Here is a 17,568-nt window from a genome sequence, read left to right on the forward strand (position 1 = left end):
TCTGACATCCAACCTCTCGGTGACTTCATGCATGATGTCCCACTGGTACTCTGTCTCTCTGGTGGATGGAGCAGCCTGCTTTGGGAAAACACAATAGAATCAGAATTTATTTGTCCAATGACTGAAACATACAGATGTAATCAAATCCAGCTTGTCCCCCTGATCTGTAACACAGGAGTCAAACTAGACACCAGAGACAGCAGACAGTGAGTTTCCAACTACTTATAATGACCTGCATTACAATAGTGGAGATAATAAGAGAGGAGGAGTTGCCGCCTTAGTTCTGTAATGACTGCAACATGCACAACGCTGCATTATATCACATGTCCATTCATTATATCACATCAATTCATTACATCACATCAATTCAAACTTTGAACCTGCTCAGGTCGAGCCGACAGTCTTTCTCTTTCACTGATGTCCCTCCACCTCCACCTGCTCTCTGCAGCCTCCTGTACATGTACATGTAGTTGGGCTCGTAAAATAACGTTGAGATTTGCACAGCGGACTAAATGTAGCAGAGTTACTGTGGAAAAGTTATCTAGTATAATTATAACAAGCACACAGAACTTACGCTGAGTGGTGAAATGGCGGCGGCGGCGGTGGACGGTGCCGGTGTGTCTGGACAATGAACGGCCGGGAGGGCGACGCTCGGTTCGGTTCTGGCTGATGTACAATAACAATATGACTACGGCAGGAGTAGCAACTGAAGTCGAGTGGGATGACCTCTTATGCAAATGAGCTCCAGGCTTTTATAGCTTTTCACCGTGTGAGAGGAGGAGCCATGCAGAAGGTTATATAAACCGTCTGTGCGGTAGCCCTGTGACTTAGATAGGTTAGCTTTTAACCCCGCCTGAAAAAAGCTGAGCTGAAGATGGATGAGAAACTGTTTAACGGTTAGAAAATTTCCCCTTGGGGATTAATAAAGTATCTATCTATCTATCTATCTATCTATCTATCTATCTATCTATCTATCTATCTATCTATCCATCTATCTATCTATCTATCTATCTATCCATCTATCCATCTATCCATCTATCCATCTATCTATCTATCTATCTATCTATCTATCTATCTATCTATCTATCTATCTATCTAATTCCACATTTCAGTGCGACAAAGTTTTCAGACTTTGCACATGCTTTCAGCAACTCATTTTACATGTATATAATGTACTGAGAAGCAAATCTTGGAATTTGCTTTACAGCATCTTTAAGGAGTAGCTTGGTTATGTTACATGTAAATTCTTCATTGATTAATGAATCCAAAATGAAACGTAGTCACACTACCATTTTCAGAGCTCATCTTCTCCAATAACATGCCCTTTGGTACATATCTAAGTTTTCTATGTGAATAAAATAATGCATTGAATGAATAAGACACATAGAAATAAGCTGAATTAATAAGTTAAACTTTGCCCTGAAAAATATTTTTTAATGGCAATTTTAAATATTTATCGATATCAACCTTTCAGCCAATCAAATGCTATCATTCCTACAAGGGGCAATCAAATATTGCCAAATTGCTCTTATTGCGTGAGTACACAGTGCAGCACCATGATGTGCATGAGGCAGGTTCAAAGGTGAGTCTTCTTGGTTACATTGCTTGATCAATATCAGCACCTAAATTACACACATTTTTACTGGTCCAGACATACAGTGGGTACGGAAAGTATTCAGACCCCTTTAAATGTTTCACTCTTTGTTTCATTGCAGCCATTTGCTAAAATCAAAAAAGTTCATTTTATTTCTCATTAATGTACACTCAGCACCCCATCTTGACAGAAAAAAACAAATGTAGAAATTTGTGCAAATTTATTAAAAAAGAAAAACTGAGATATCACATGGTCATAAGTATTCAGACCCTTTGCTGTGACACTCATATTTAACTCACATGCTGTCCATTTCTTCTGATCCTCCTTGAGATGGTTCTACTCCTTCATTGGAGTCCAGCTGTGTTTAATTAAACTGATTGGACTTGATTAGGAAAGGCACACATCTGTCTATATAAGACCTTACAGCTCACAGTGCATGTCAGAGCAAATGAGAATCATGAGGTCGAAGGAACTGTCCAAGGAGCTCAGAGACAGAATTGTGGCAAGGCACAGATCTGGCCAAGGTTACAAAATAATTTCTGCAGCACTCAAGGTTCCTAAGAGCACAGTGGCCTCCATAATCCTTAAATGGAAGAAGTTTGGGACGACCAGAACTTTTCCTAGACCTGGCCGTCCAGCCAAACTGAGCAATCGTGGGAGAAGAGCCTTGGTGAGAGAGGTAAAGAAGAACCCAAAGATCACTGTGGCTGAGCTCCAGAGATGCAGTAGGGAGATGGGAGAAAGTTCCACAAAGTCAACTATCACTGCAGCCCTCCACCAGTCGGGGCTTTATGGCAGAGTGGCCCGACGGAAGCCTCTCCTCAGTGCAAGACATATGAAAGTCCGCATAGAGTTTGACAAAAAACACATGAAGGACTCCCAGACTATGAGAAATAAGATTCTCTGGTCTGATGAGACCAAGATTGAACTTTTTGGCGTTAATTCTAAGCGGTATGTGTGGAGAAAACCAGGCACTGCTCATCACCTGCCCAATACAATCCCAACAGTGAAACATGGTGGTGGCAGCATCATGCTATGGGGGTGTTTTTCAGCTGCAGGGACAGGACGACTGGTTGCAATTGAAGGAAAGATGAATGCGGCCAAGTACAGAGATATCCTGGAAGAAAACCTCTTCCAGAGTGCTCTGGACCTCAGACTGGGCCGAAGGTTCACCTTCCAACAAGACAATGACCCGAAGCACACAGCTAAAATAACAAAGGAGTGGCTTCGGAACAACTCTGTGACCATTCTTGACTGGCCCAGCCAGAGCCCTGACCTAAACCCAATGGAGCATCTCTGGAGAGACCTGAAAATGGCTGTCCTGTCCACCAACGTTCACCATCCAACCTGACGGAACTGGAGAGGATCTGCAAGGAAGAATGGCAGAGGATCCCCAAATCCAGGTGTGAAAAGCTTGTTGCATCATTCCCAAGAAGACTCATGGCTGTACGAGCTCAAAAGGGTGCTTCTACTCAATACTGAGCAAAGGGTCTGAATACTTATGACCATGTGATATTTCAGTTTTTCTTTTTTAATAAATTTGCACAAATTTCTACATTTGTTTTTTTCTGTCAAGATGGGGTGCTGAGTGTACATTAATGAGAAATAAAATGAACTTTTTTGATTTTAGCAAATGGCTGCAATGAAACAAAGAGTGAAACATTTAAAGGGGTCTGAATACTTTCCGTACCCACTGTATCTGCCATTTCACCAGGGACTCGTGCAGAAAGCCAACATCAAACACATGTCAAACTCAGGAAACTGGCAACAGAGACCCTTGAAATGCTTCAGAAAAATTAACAGGAATGAAGCGATGAGCCGAGCGACGTCTTCTTGACATCCGCACTTCAAGATGGACTGAATATCACTGTCCATGACCGAAGAAGGCAAATCAGGTCAGCAGTGCAAGGAGGCGGGTTTTCTTTGACATTTCAAGGTTGTGCGTCATGAATTCTTCCCCTAGGTTCAGATTCTTCTCACTGAAGTCTGCTGTGATGGTCTGACACATCAGAGGGAAACGTTGTGAACTGTGGCACAATTACATTTCTGTTAAACTACTAGTGCAGCACGGTGGTGCTTAATACCCAAAACAAATATCTAAATGAATATGACAGATGTTTGGACCATTTCATGGGATGTCTGACCTTCCTGAAGCTTGAGAAAAAAAAGAGAAGATCTCTTTTAATGTTTGTCTTCACTGCTAGCTTCTCTAAAAACAAGGGAGCTGTCTTTATGTGGGGCTCTTCTTCTTAAACATTTCTTTGAACTGTCTTTTTTCTTGTGTTGTGGTGCCGTGCTTCCAGTTAAGGTGTTTTCAGCATGATATTTTTATATATTTACCTTCTGTTTTTGTACATTTAGATTCAGCAACAAAATTGTTTTCATTTTGATGAAACAATTCAAGATGCTTCAGATATTTCTTTTGTAATTACAAGTGATCCCACGATGTGTGACCAGAGCGAAGGGTTATGAACAGACCTATATAATCAGGGAAGGTACTCGGATTGTGGTGACAGCAATGCAAGAACAAAATGTCACATCAGTTTTGAGGAGGGGTTTGTGGCAGAGCAGGAATCTGTTGGAGCAACCAGCTCTCACACAACAAGTCGCAGTCTTTCCTTACAAAACCAGCTCTTATGGTCGAACCCTTCTGAATCATCTGCAAATGCTGATGATGGCTTGTGGTTGAAACATGTCTGTTACAATATGATATAATGGTGCATATTGCTCTGTGAGAGCCGGTATTCTGCTATTTTTTTCCCCTCTCTGATTTGTGAGTTGCCACTTTTTCTACACTCAGAACCCTTTTGGAACCCTTATTTAAGACCGGGCAGTATTATTTCTGTAAAACCTCTTCCTGCACCCACATCCTGTAAAGTACTTCCCTTGCTACCATGTCAGCAGACATTCTTGTGTCAGGAAGGAAACTCGGGACTTTAACAGGAGAACTTGATGCATTTCCTCTTGAAACCTTGCAAACATAAAGACAGAAAAGGGTAATAAAGGTTAACATGGCAGCCCGTTGACACATCAAGGTCATGCAGACAGGGAAGCTATTTCTATTGATAGGCTCTGTGAGCCGTCAGTGCAAATGAGAACATTTAATTTTCACAACATAGTTGTCCCGATCATACCACAGCTTTCCTTTTGACTGTGAAACCTCCGTTGTTGCCCTTTGGCCTCCAGGTACTGCACCCAGTCCCGGCCCTCCACCCAGCTGATAGTAAACCTACAAGGTGATAGCCCGAGTACACACAAACATAGTAGAAACTGAGACGGAACCAAATACTGTTTCACAGCACTGTTATACCCATCATGCAACTGAAATCCATTCAGGTGATTAGATCGCTGCTTATAAGATAAAATAAGATAAGATTGACTTCATTAATCCCACAGTGGGGAAATTCTGTCGTCACAGCAGCAAGAAAAAAACAAAAAGTGCACACGATATGAACAAATTTACATATCTAAATCACTACTCCACACAGTGAACGGGTCCATTCGCAGCTACATTCAGTCACTCATTCAGACTACATAGTCCAGGTGAGAGCTGTCAGCATACACACCCCCTGCAGCTGTATTGTTTTCGAGGTGACCAAATGTTACAAAGGCCTGTGAGATAACCAAATGGCCATTGCTCTGCAGGACGGTGAAGACTCTGGTGGGAATCGTGACAGTTATACCAGACAGCTTGGCTCAAAAGGACCGAAATACCAACAATAAAAGGATACAATTACAGACTCCGGACATTAAGTTAAGGTTAACAGATAATGTTTTTTTGTGTGTGTTTGTTTTGCTGACTAGACAAATGTGAATGAAAATATATTTTTTAGTCGTTAAAATCATCTGAGAAAAAGTGTGCAACCCACTCTGATTAAATAAACAATACGATTATTATGGTTCGCAGATTTTAAAATACAAATTTTATCTTTATGCAGGCCTATGCTTTATCATCATAGAAAGTCTTTAAGGAAGTCTTCCCTTTAATTAATACTTCCATATTAGATCAGATCAACCTATCTATTGAAACCGGCTATGTACCGCAGGCTTTTAAAGTGGCTGTAATTAAACCTTTACTTAAAAAGCCGACTCTTGATCAGCTGTTTTAGGAAACTACAGACCAATTTACAACCTGATGTTTATTTCTAAAATCCTTGAAAGTTGTTGCAAATCAACTTTGTGATCATTTACAAAGGAATGATCTGTTTGAAGATGTTCAGTCTTTAGAGTTCATCATAGCACAGAAACAGCTCTGGTGAAAGTTACTAACGACCTTTTATTAGCCTCAGATAATGGACTCATCTCTGTACTTGTTCTTCTGGACCTCAGTGCTGCTTTTGATACGATTGATCATACGATTTTATTACAGAGATTAGAAGACGTTACGAGGATTAAAGGAACTGCATTAGACTGGTTCAAATCCTACTTATCAGATAGATTCCAGTTTGTCCATGTCAACAATGAGTCTTCCAGATAAACAAGAGTTAGTTATGGAGTTCCACAAGGCTCAGTGTTAGGCCCAATACTTTTTACTTTGTACATGCTTCCATTAGGAGATGTCATCAGGAAGCACTGCATCAACTTCCATAGTTATGCAGATCACACTCAGCTATATCTTTCTATAAAACCAGATTAAACTAATCAGTTAGTAAAACTTGAAGCCTGTCTAAAAGACATAAAGGCCTGGATGACCAAAAACTTCCTGCTTCTAAATTCAGACAAAACGGAAGTTATTGTACTTGGTCCTAAACACCTCAGAAACTCTTTCTGTAATCACTTAGTTACTCTAGATGACGTTGTCTTGGCCTCCAGCAAAACTGTGAGGAGCCTTGGAGTCATCTTTGATGAGGACTTGTTTTCAGTTTTCAGGCTCCTCCCCTGTGGAACCAGCTCCCAGTTTGTGTTCGAGGGGCAGAAATCCTCTCTAGCTTTAAGATTAGCCTCAAAACGTTCCTTTTTGATAAAGCCTATAGTTAGGGCTGGCTCAGGTAGACCTGAACCAACCCTTAGTTATGCTGTTATAGGCCGAGGCTGCTGGAGGACCTCGTTACATGCTGATCTTCTTTTCTTTCCTCCTACTCTTTAACTGACTCATACCTCACCATCCTTTTCTCTCTCATAGCTTTTTCTTATTGTCTGTTGTCTCCATTCAGTTCCTTCACTCGTGTAGTTTCTGTTCTTTCTTTTCCAGATGTCCCGTCATGGAGCTGCATGTCTCTGCTCTGTGATTGTTGTCTCCACCAACAGTTTTTCTCTTCTATCTCTATGCTGTCCTTTTCTCTCTCTGCTCTCCTCTCACCCCAACCGGTCGAGGCAGATGGCCGCCCACCTCTGATCCTGGTTCTGTTAACAGATGCTCCGCCCACCTCTGATCCTGGTTCTGTTAACAGATGCTCCACCCACCTCTGATCCTGGTTCTGTTAACAGAAGCTCTGCCCACCTCTGATCCTGGTTCTGTTAACAGATGCTCCGCCCACCTCTGATCCTGGTTCTGTTAACAGATGCTCCGCCCACCTCTGATCCTGGTTCTGTTAACAGATGTTCTCCACCTCTGATCCTGGTTCTGTTGGAGGTTTCTTCCTGTTAAAGGGAGTTTTTCTTCCCTCTGTTGGAGGTTTTTCTCCCTTAAAGAGGAGTTTTTTTCCCCTCCCAGCTTATGTGGAAATTGTTGAATTGTTGGTTTTCTCTGTATAATATTGTAAAGTCTTGCTGTAAGAACTTTAATGTTAAGTGCCATGAAATAACTTATGTTGTGATTTGGCGCTATATAAATAAAGTTGAATTGAATTGAATTGAAATGACTTGTAGTAAACCCATATATTCAGTAATTCATGCCTAAAATGGATACAACAAAAATAGACAGGAAAGCATTTCCATTGGGATCTTGTTTTTTACCGTCCTTTCTAATGCATTGCAGGTTTGTGTTTTATGAGTATGACAAATTAAGTGTTATAAATGTAGTTATTATGTTCATTACACATCCCAAAAGAAAATCAGCACGGAACAAATAAAGTAGATTGAATTTCAATATCCCAATGATCGCTGTTAATTTATTTTCACGGTAAAATATACTGTAAACGGCTGTGACTCAGTGTGCTGTTGTTGGGAGATTAAAATGTGAAAATGGTGTGGAGAGAAGCGCAGCGAAACAACGCGACGCCAGGGGATCTACCATCTTGCCACGTTCCAGAGGAACGAGGGGGGCGGGGCAAAGATAAGACTATCCACACGGTTGAATAAGCCTGGACGCCTCTCAAACGTCATTGGTCAGAAATTCTTCAAACTCCGCCCGCTTTTGTGTCCAAGGCCTGTCATTGGCTGGGAGAGCTGCTACTCCCGAAGTGAACGGAGTGTCTTTGGTTCTGAGTTTTATGAGGTAAGAGGAGAAATTTTGATTTCTTTGTTTTTACTACTAGAAGTACAGCCATCGTCTGGCCCAGTCCCTCTCCGGCTCTTCGGTCAGAAGCACCCCAGCCCCGCTGCCACAGACTTCGCCATGGCTCCAAAGAAAAACGCTAAAGCGCACGTAAAATCGAAAGGTGGGTTGCTGCGTCTCTTTCATTTGGCTGTAGGTTGCTGTCGTCGGGGATGATGCGTCGCAGCCTCCAGCTTTCACTGACAGGCCTTTGGAAGTTAATCGGGTGTCAAGCTGTTATTTCACCGAGGGCCTTAGCCCGGCTAGTTATATTCATTTGGTTTTAGATTAATGTATCGATGTGTTTGGTTGCTTCGTGCAGGGGGAGCTGCATTTGCAGGATTCATTAAGTATTTTGAACATTTTCTGTTTAAGCACAGCCTTTGCTAATATTATTACGTTGACACGCGCTGCGTCGAAAACAAATTAGCCACTAGTGCCTTCAGTTTGCTGTTATGATTTTAATACCGTACTGCTCGTAACACTATGTAATGTTTTAAACCATGGCTGCGGTCGTTTTCGTCTCGGGACACACCAGCTGTTTATCCTGTGTTCTGTGTGCTGGTTGATCATGGCGATTGTAGCTCCCGGGATTACTGTGCGACACCGCTTTGCACGCGAGAGATAACGTTAGCCTTCCTCTCGTGCGGCTTTACAGCTTCCCCCCCAGTCTGTCTCGGTGGAGGGCGACGAAGCTCAGCCACAAATTCATCGTCAGTCTTCATGGAGAGAGACGCCGAGTTGTACCAGCAGTGCCAGAATATGCGCACCCCGCCCCCCCATTCAGACCCAGCCACTTTTCTAAAATGCTCACGTGTCAGTAAAAGTGGGGTTATACGTGGCTTGTAGGGGTCTTCTACCCGAACCCCATGCAGGATCTCATTCGGGTGTTCTGCATTTAAATGTAATGGCACGCGTCCAGTTTGCGACAGATATTTAACAACAATAAATACATGAATAAAAACAGCGCTTCTCCCTTTCCCTCCCAAAGAATCCAATGTGTTGTAACGGCTGTAAAAGGTTCCTGAGAGTGCGACTGCAAAATGATCACATGCTTCTTAAACATAATAACACTGAATTATAATTTTGCACTATATTTTACTGTGGAGTACGTTAGTAATAACTTAACGACTGACACGTGGCTCTGGGTAAATGAGACGGAAATCGTGGTGGGGATTCAAACTAAACAGAAAAATTGTATTGCTTTATATTATGCACCGTTTTTTTCTCAATTGCAGTGGTTGAAGCTTGAGTGATCAACGAGGTTGCAAATCAAAGGACAGTTTAAAGGTTATAAAAGTTCAGGGAACAAAATGTTCCGTTTTTTTCCGGGTTCTTTCCCTGATCCCGCCCACAGCAGTCCTTATGCAAAGATGTATGGTTCAACTGGGTGACAAAGGAACAACCTGCACGGCATACAAAGGGTTTGATGTATGAAGAAAAGCCTGGTCTTTAAATTCTTAAATGACAATTTCCAACAAAAGATTATATTAATCTTATTAAACTGTCATCTCTGTATATTTTTATGACAATTTGGTTCTGCTGTTGTCCTGTACACATGATTTATTCTGTTTAGATCCCACATTCATTCATTTGATGATGTCCCCTGTGAACCAAAGTACTTCAATGTATTTACTGTTATATTTACAGAATGACATTCAATGAGATAATGTCTCCTTGAGATTTGACAAGTGTAGCAAGTGGGTCATAAGTACAGTTGTTCATACCAGAGTGCAGCTGTGAAGATTGTAAACTGGGTTATTTGACACACTGGCTTTTAAAGGAAGTTCATTCCTCTTTCACTCAAACTGCATGTGGCCAGGAACTCGTCCTCCTCAAATCTACTGCATCATGATATTTTCTTGATGTTCGCACAGCTGGAAAGCAAAGTGAGGTATTCTGGATCACTTTACAGTGCACTTAGTAATTATTTTAGGTAGTTCATAAGCATGATGAAACACTCAAGGTGGCTTGTCAAATATTGACTTTGATTTTGCTCCATTAAGGATATATCCTAGTAAAAATGACTCCATGGTTGTCCACAGTAACACTGGAGGGCAAGACCATGCTGTCCAGAGTAGGGATAGGTAATGATTTTCAAATAAATAATAGTTTAATTTAATGAAATGGTTAGTGTGACTATCATCATGTTAATTTCCCGTCATTTTTAATGATGCCTGGTCATAATGCTTTAACGCTGCTAGAAGGTGACGGGAACGAACCACCAAAGAAGATGACGAACCCGTTAACGACCACGTGTCGGTGAAAACACGTGTGAGATTACATGCTACTGTACAAACAGCAGAAACATGCAAAGACTACTGCAGCCTGCCAAAAGGTCCACGTGCAACTCATTTTGAAAACTAAACGGCAATAAGATGCAGTCCAAACTCCAGGAGGTAAAACTAGCATGTCGTACGTCTACCACAGCCGTGCACAACGATTCAGAGCAGACGGTCCACGTGCAGATCCACAATCAGGGAAACAACAAGACCAGATGAACTGGTATATCGAGTGGAAACAGTGACATGTTTGCCTGGTATTTTGAGGTTCAACAATACCCATAAGTATGGTTTAGTTATCAGCTTTAACTAAACCTAACAACCGCAGTCATGCTGATTGGTCCCGGGGCCTGTGGTCATCATCCCGCTCACTCAGCCCAGACGTTCACCATCCGGCAACAACGCTGCGTTCACGTAAAAGCATCTGACCAATCCCAAACATGGACGAGTGTACTGGTGTCAGAGCGCCGCATTTTACAAACCACAAGCAAATTATAGCATCTGATAAATATGAAGAAGTTAAACAAACAGCACAACGGTGGCTGCAAAATCAGGAAGGACGGCTGATGAAACAAATCAAAGACTTGAGAATGCTGAAATTAATAGTCTTGTAACACCACCGCCCTGTTGTCAGGGCGCGAGTCCATCTGACCGTGATTACGAGAGTATTTCATTAGATGAACGTTTTGCTTAAATCTATTCCCAGTTTTAGTCCTTTTGTTCCAGCCGCCACCACTGACAGTTACAAACACACTTAAGAGCTTGTAGGAAATAATGTATAATTCAAAGCAGTCGGTAGTCTTATTTTATAAGTGAACCACCACTGTTACACCTGAAGCCTCGTAGAACAGATCACATGGTTAATTGGATCGTGAATCTCTTAGAGTACATGAGAGTGGTTTACCATGTTCATTGGTGTATTTTCTGTTGCTGTATGTTAACTTTTACCATTCATCTTGTTGTTTTTGTTTTTTCTTGGTTTGTCACATGTTCTTTTGACATTTTTCCACCTGCCGTTTCTTCAGAGCCACACCTCTTCCTCCCCTCTCGAGAGGGCCGCAAATTCAAGTGTGCCGAGACGGACGGGTAACGGTCTTGTCTGTTCCTCTGTGACTGATATGTGTTTCTACCGTTGTGTCCTTTTGCATTTGCAGAGTGTGTTGTTTCTCTAAACTGAACCCTGTTGATGGAAACACGACTATATAACCTTGCATGAAGGTGCAGTGCTGTGTGTGTCTTTGGTTGGAGCTTCGTCAGACTGTTTTTTGTTGAATCAAACTGTACGACACAAATATGAGAGCTTCAGATTCATCATTAGCAGACTGTTGTTTTTGTTTATGGGGAATTCTGCTCAGGCAAGATGAGCTGCGGTATTTAGAAGTAGTTTCTGATTTATCTTTAAGATGCTGATATTTCTCAATGTTTTTTGTTTTTATAAAAGAAACATTTGTACATACAAAAGTATGGCATTACCTTTGTGCCGAGTTTTGCATTGCAACACATTGTTATGTCACTGTCCATTTTCTTTGCTTTAATAAAATCCTTAAAGTTAATAAATTCACATCTAATGTGGAGACACAAAGATAAATGGCTTTAAAGCAATACATACTTACATCCATAAATGTTTTATATAAATTACAAGTGGTGCATCAGAATCTGCTGAACAACCTGTAATCCTTGAGCTGCAGTCACTCCATGTGTACTTTGCACAGCTTGTGATGCTTCCTATTCTTCCAAATCCTTCGTTAATCAAAAACGTTTATGCTCTAAAGGTGATTTTACCGTTCAGGTCGTTCCATACTGGCCAGAAGTTAATGGATACCAAATCAGAAAGTATTTTTTGTTGCCACATTACAGTACCTAAAAACTGGCACATAGTATTTGTTTGTTATTAAGTTAAATTTGTGATGTTTTAAACTTTAAAAAAGCTGAAAACCATTGAAAAGCTCATTTGTCAGTGAACCTGTGATATAATTAAATTAGCTCAACACTGGTTTTGACAAACAACAGCACGAGCTAATGCTGGTGACTTTTGAGGGATTTCTCACAACAAAGCCAAGCATGGAATTTGGTTCCTGCCTTTTTTGTGTAGCGTAGATCCCAGCCTCCATCACTGAAAGCCCGGTGCAGCGGCACAGATCCGGGCTCCGTTAGATCCAATCAGCCACTTCCACTGACGGTAAACTCTGCACCGAAAGAGTAGATGAAGCTGGACGAGGTGGAAGTCTGTCATCCACATAACCAGCTGTCAGATTTAGTGGAAATATTACCCACACGATGTCTGGAGATCTTTGACATAGTGATTCTAGCATGGCTTTAAAAGTGTGTTTTGAAGAAATTCCGTTGGGTGAGGGTCAGAGGTCAACATTTTGTCAGAAATGTCAAATGTTAGAAAAAGTGCAGAGCTCGAAGCTCACGCATGAGCACGCAAGTCAAAAGCCTGAGGGAGGGAAAGTAAGTTTTGAGGCGGTGCACAGCAGGCCTTACATAAGACTTCAGAGGAGTTGCTCTGACTGAACAATATGTACAGAGTGTCACAGAGGAGATACGCAGCAGAGAAAGCTTTCCATTTGTTTAGGGAAGACTGCGTGTGCATGTGTGTTTAAATTAGTATCCGCGGTCGTATAAAAATGGAGGCGATAGAAGAACAAAATGGTATGTTATTGCATGCTTTCTGTCTTTCTGTGCTGCTGTTTTCTTTGGTGTGTGTGTGTGTGTGTGTGTGTGTGTGTGTGTGTGTGTGTGTGTGTGTGTGTGTGTGTGTGTGTGCGCGCACGTGCGTGCGCGTATGTGTGGTGTTGGATGGCCATTTGTTGGTGTGAGCTTGTGTGTGAGGCATCCAGAATATGCCACCATATATTTTGCAGGGTTGTTGTTTTTTTTTCGAGCATCAAACTGGTCTGTGATTGGTCAGGGTGGGGGCGTGGGAGGGGGGGGGGGTGTAGGATTGTTACTTTATCCTGGAAAACAAGCAGTAATACTTAATTTTAATTAATTGGTTTGACCTATATGTTCTTTTCTGCCTGATTTTATTGCCCCGACTGCAGTTTGTAAGTATCGGCAGGATAAAAACAAGAATACTGCTCAACTCTCGTCCTCGTCACTCTCTCTTCCTCTCACTGATTTTTAAAGTGCTGCTAATTCCAAAACCATAACCGGAATGTCTTGCTGAGTGAAATATGTCGCCACATTGGTACCGACTACAGCGACGGTATCTGCCTTGTGGCTTTCTTTAAAGTTAGAAATGTATATGGCTATAAAATATGGCAGAGAAGTGGTCATCAGAAAATGCTTGCAGTGCTGTACATTATGGGCAGTTTCACGACTATCTTGGTCAAACACAAAAAACATTGGTTTGAAATTGGTTATCATGTAATTCATACTTCTGAATGCCATTCAAAGTATGCTTTTATGTTTTAACATGCACCCTATTAAAATATATTGCTAATCCCTAAAGATTTATGAATGTAGTCTCTGTTAAATGCATTACCATATTCCATCTAAGCCAAAAATTTAGGAAAGGTTGACTCAGCATTTTAGAAGAAACCAGCTTCGTAAAGGTGGGTTTTTTTGTTCTCCTCTGCGGTGACACCTGTCAACTTCCCACTCACAAAACCACGTAATGAATGCAGCTGTGTGGGGTTGTGAGTGCTGCGGCCCACAGAAACAATCATAGAAATTGTTTACATTGCTCAGGCATATCTAAGAGAACCTCTTGCATTACCCAGATCCCTTTTTGGAGTGTGTCTTTGTTTTAATTTTTTTGTTGGTTAGGCTTGCCTGTTTTTACCAATTGGAGGCCTAACCCCTGAGTAAAGTGTTGAGGTTTAATGCAGTTAGGAAATGAACAGAGCTATTTCTGTTTTGTTTTTTCTTCCCCTAAAAAAGTAAAGTTTGTTGTAAAATACATCACGTGAATATTTTTCTTTCTTTGTCTTTATCTGAGAAAAGACTCACTATCGCTAAGAGATCATGTGAAATGGTTGTTTGTTTAAGTCTCTAGTTTATCTACCTCAAGGCTCTCCAACCAATAGATCAAAGGATCTCAAAGAGGAACAACAGTTGGAAACCCCCTAATATACCCCATACATTAAATTTTAGGGGAAATTGTGAGTAAATTTCACATTTTGTCAAATACTGATTCGGTGACACTGATTTTGGCTATCCACCTTAAAACTGTGGTACTTGTAGAAATCCTCTGTACTACTGGGTTAAAGGTGTGTGAGGCATCCATGTTTTTAAATTTGTAACTTCTTTGTAGCAACATCTGTATCCGGGAAACATTGTCTGCTGCAATGGCGACAACTTTGTGTTCTATCAGAATTAGGTTTATTGGCCAAGCGTGTGAAAACAGGGATTCCTTCGAAGTCTTGTATACACATAATAATGGTGTAGACCAATATGGATGCCAACTGCACCTTGGGAACTCAAGTTTTCTCTTAACTCCGGTCCATATCGGTGTTAGCCTGCCCCTCCACTGTGCTCCCTGCTCCTGTCCAACGTTGCTGCTCCTTCATTTGAATTTAGTTTACTACTTTAATACTTAAAGCTGAAGGATAAATAAAAGGTCAAGGCTGGCAAACATTTTACTCACACCTTAAATAGGACTCAATCCCGGGTGTTAAAAGCAACCGGTACAAGCTGAAAGTTGTCTTTGTCGCGAAGGACATTAAATATCATGAAACATGACTTTATAATCTTTCACATCAGGCAGAGAAAAGGGGGAGTCCTGTAAAGCTGGCCGTGCCGGGCAGGCCTGGCAGTGATGTTAATGGCCGTGTTCCTTCCTTTCTCTCTATGTCAGGGCCAGCTGGTCTAACAGCACCATAAATAGCTGTCTTATGACCTCCAAAGCCATATCGGGCTTGATGATGATGAGCAAGAGTAAGAAAGCCAGTCAACAGAGAAAGAGGGGAGGGCCAGATAGAGACGGAGAAGGTGAGAGAGGGAGGACGAGCTGCTGTTCCTCCTCAGCCGGGGACTGTAGGGCAGTCTCTTGGCCGGTTAACCTCTTATTCGGTCAGTTGGCAAGCCAGGCCGTCATACGGCGGGGATGGGGGATCCAGCGACCCAGGTCGAGTCCGCCACCCCTTCTGTCGTCACGGCGATACCTACATTTATAGCTGGGGAAATGCAAGGTGAGGAACGACCATTGAATGGCTTCTGACCGAAGAGCAGAGAAGGACGAAGCAGTGTGGAGGCCATAGCAGGGGGCCGGGTTGTTTGTTCCAAGGTGAAGGTGAAGGGCCGAGGTCTCTTGAAGATCCTGTTGTTGTTGTTTTTTTGTCCAGGATCTAAGTTCTCAATGTAGTGGTAGCATGTTGTGTAGTAGTGCATTGTTACGATTAACTATTACTTTATGGAAATATGTAACTTAATGATGAGTTTAAGAGATTCTTAAGTTGGGTAACATGCACCCATGTCTTTCAAGTAGGTTAACTTTAAACAATACCTGTTGTACATTACTTATGCTTTCACCTGACTAGAGTATGTTTGACCCACATTCATGTCCACATTTAGATTAATCCAGAACAGGGTTAATGCAACAAACCCTGTCGTGCTGCCAGCAGCCTGTTGTGCTAAACTGTGCTGAACAAAGAACACGCATATCAATATAGTAGCATAACAGGCATGAATAGGATATTTATATTCTCATCTGACTCAGAGAAAATGTCACGGCAGAGAATTCCCCAAAAGATTGCTGGCTTTAAAAGAGCCTTTGTGTGTATTTCAGTTAGGTTGATGGATTTTCACCTCAGCACAGTGGTCAGAGTTGACACTGCGCAAATCAAGTGTTTGCAAGTGCCTGAGATTTGACCTAGCACCATGTAGCGGACTTTAACACCTGTTCATTCTCTACCACTATTTTCTCCCATCATGCATTGTAAGATGTCACTGCCTTCCCGGAATAGATTCTTGGATAGGGTTTATTTTTTATTTTTCTATCACCTACGTTCCTCCTTTCAGAGCCAATTCTGAGGGATTAGTGATAATACAGTTGACATATGATTCCTAATAAATTTGTCCAGATTCAATTTAAAAAAAGTTAAAATAAGGAACTTCATATAGAATATTAATGTTAATTAAGGCTGTGTTGTTTCTGCCAAGTCTATCCACATCACACCTGACTGGTTATTTAAAACCTGGTGAAAAGGGGAAGGACCAAACTAAGTGCGGTTTAATCGGTCTGTAGGGTTGGTTATGCATCATGCAGTATATACACATACAACGTGTAAAGTTTGAGTGCTGGTACAGTTGTGTAAAAATGTATTCTTTCAAAAACACATCAAATCCACAACTGAATCTGACACCATGTATATTATCTTTGGGTTACAGATGGTCCTAAAACCCAGTCAGCGAGTAAGAATGGGAAGAAGGCCGACTCCGGGTCCAGCAGCAGCAGCAGCAGCAGCAGCAGCAGCAGCTTCTTCACCTGGTTCATTGTGCTGGCCCTGCTGGGTGTCTGGACATCGGTAGCTGTGGTCTACTTTGATTTGGTCGATTATCAGGGAGTCCTTGGTGAGTATATGTTGACACGCATGCGCGCGAGCGCATACGCACGCACGCAGGCAGGCAGGCAGGCAGGCAGGCACGCACGTACACACACACACACACACACACACACACACACACACACACACACACACACACACACACACACACACACACACACACACACACACACACACACACACACACATGTTCATTCCATTCTGTGCTCCTTGCTGTGTGGGTGTGGCAATAACAAGTGGGGCTTTTGCTTCATCTGTCCACACATGGAACTCAATTCTTGTCATAAAGTTCCAACAAAAGTACCTAAATATCAAACAAAACAAAAAACTTGAGAGTTAAATGAACTGAAGCCAAACAAATTCTTAAAAAGTAAAACTTGTATCTTAAAAACATTTTCTAATTCTTTCTGACTGCACCACAGGCCTGTCAATCAAACTGACACACCCAAAGCCTTTTGAAGCTTTTTTTCTAATTAATGAGGGATTATTTTCAGATGGACCTCCAGAAAACTAATAAGAAGGAGTGACTTTAGCTAACAACACCGAGATAACTGCTGGACACATTTTATTCACTGACCATTTGATTAGAGTCGTTGAATGAGAGTATGGAGGCGGAGGCTTTTTAGCAGCACTTTATGACACTTCCGAATTGGCCTCCTCCCAGAAAAACACTCGCTCCCGCTAAGGTTTAAAAATCAGAGAGTGCAAATAAAAGGGCTGGCAGTGAGAAGGAAGCAGAGGGAACTGTTAGTAAAAGGACATATT

The 17,568-nt window shown here is 41.8% G+C and overlaps 1 protein-coding gene across 4 annotated transcripts in view; it reads left to right on the forward strand.

Moving 5' to 3' along the window:
• The first annotated feature begins 7,947 nt into the window (after positions 1 to 7,947).
• Positions 7,948 to 17,568, forward strand: part of asph (aspartate beta-hydroxylase) — a 35,799-nt gene continuing 26,178 nt past the window's right edge. For 2 of the 4 annotated variants that reach the window (XM_069715844.1, XM_069715846.1), the window contains exons 1-2: positions 15,177 to 15,429; positions 16,628 to 16,810. In XM_069715844.1, the coding sequence (XP_069571945.1) occupies positions 15,345 to 15,429; positions 16,628 to 16,810 (268 nt within the window). In that variant the 5' untranslated portion in view covers positions 15,177 to 15,344. Of the gene's footprint in view, positions 8,134 to 12,811; positions 12,947 to 15,176; positions 15,430 to 16,627; positions 16,811 to 17,568 lie in introns of those variants that run through there. The other 2 variants (XM_069715845.1, XM_069715847.1) reach the window with 2 other exon arrangements.

The sequence above is a fragment of the Brachyistius frenatus genome, unplaced genomic scaffold (assembly GCF_029030835.1).
Source record: "Brachyistius frenatus isolate BFR_SWC_R1_liver_20210118 unplaced genomic scaffold, ASM2903083v1 Contig_149, whole genome shotgun sequence".
NCBI lineage: Eukaryota > Metazoa > Chordata > Actinopteri > Embiotocidae > Brachyistius > Brachyistius frenatus.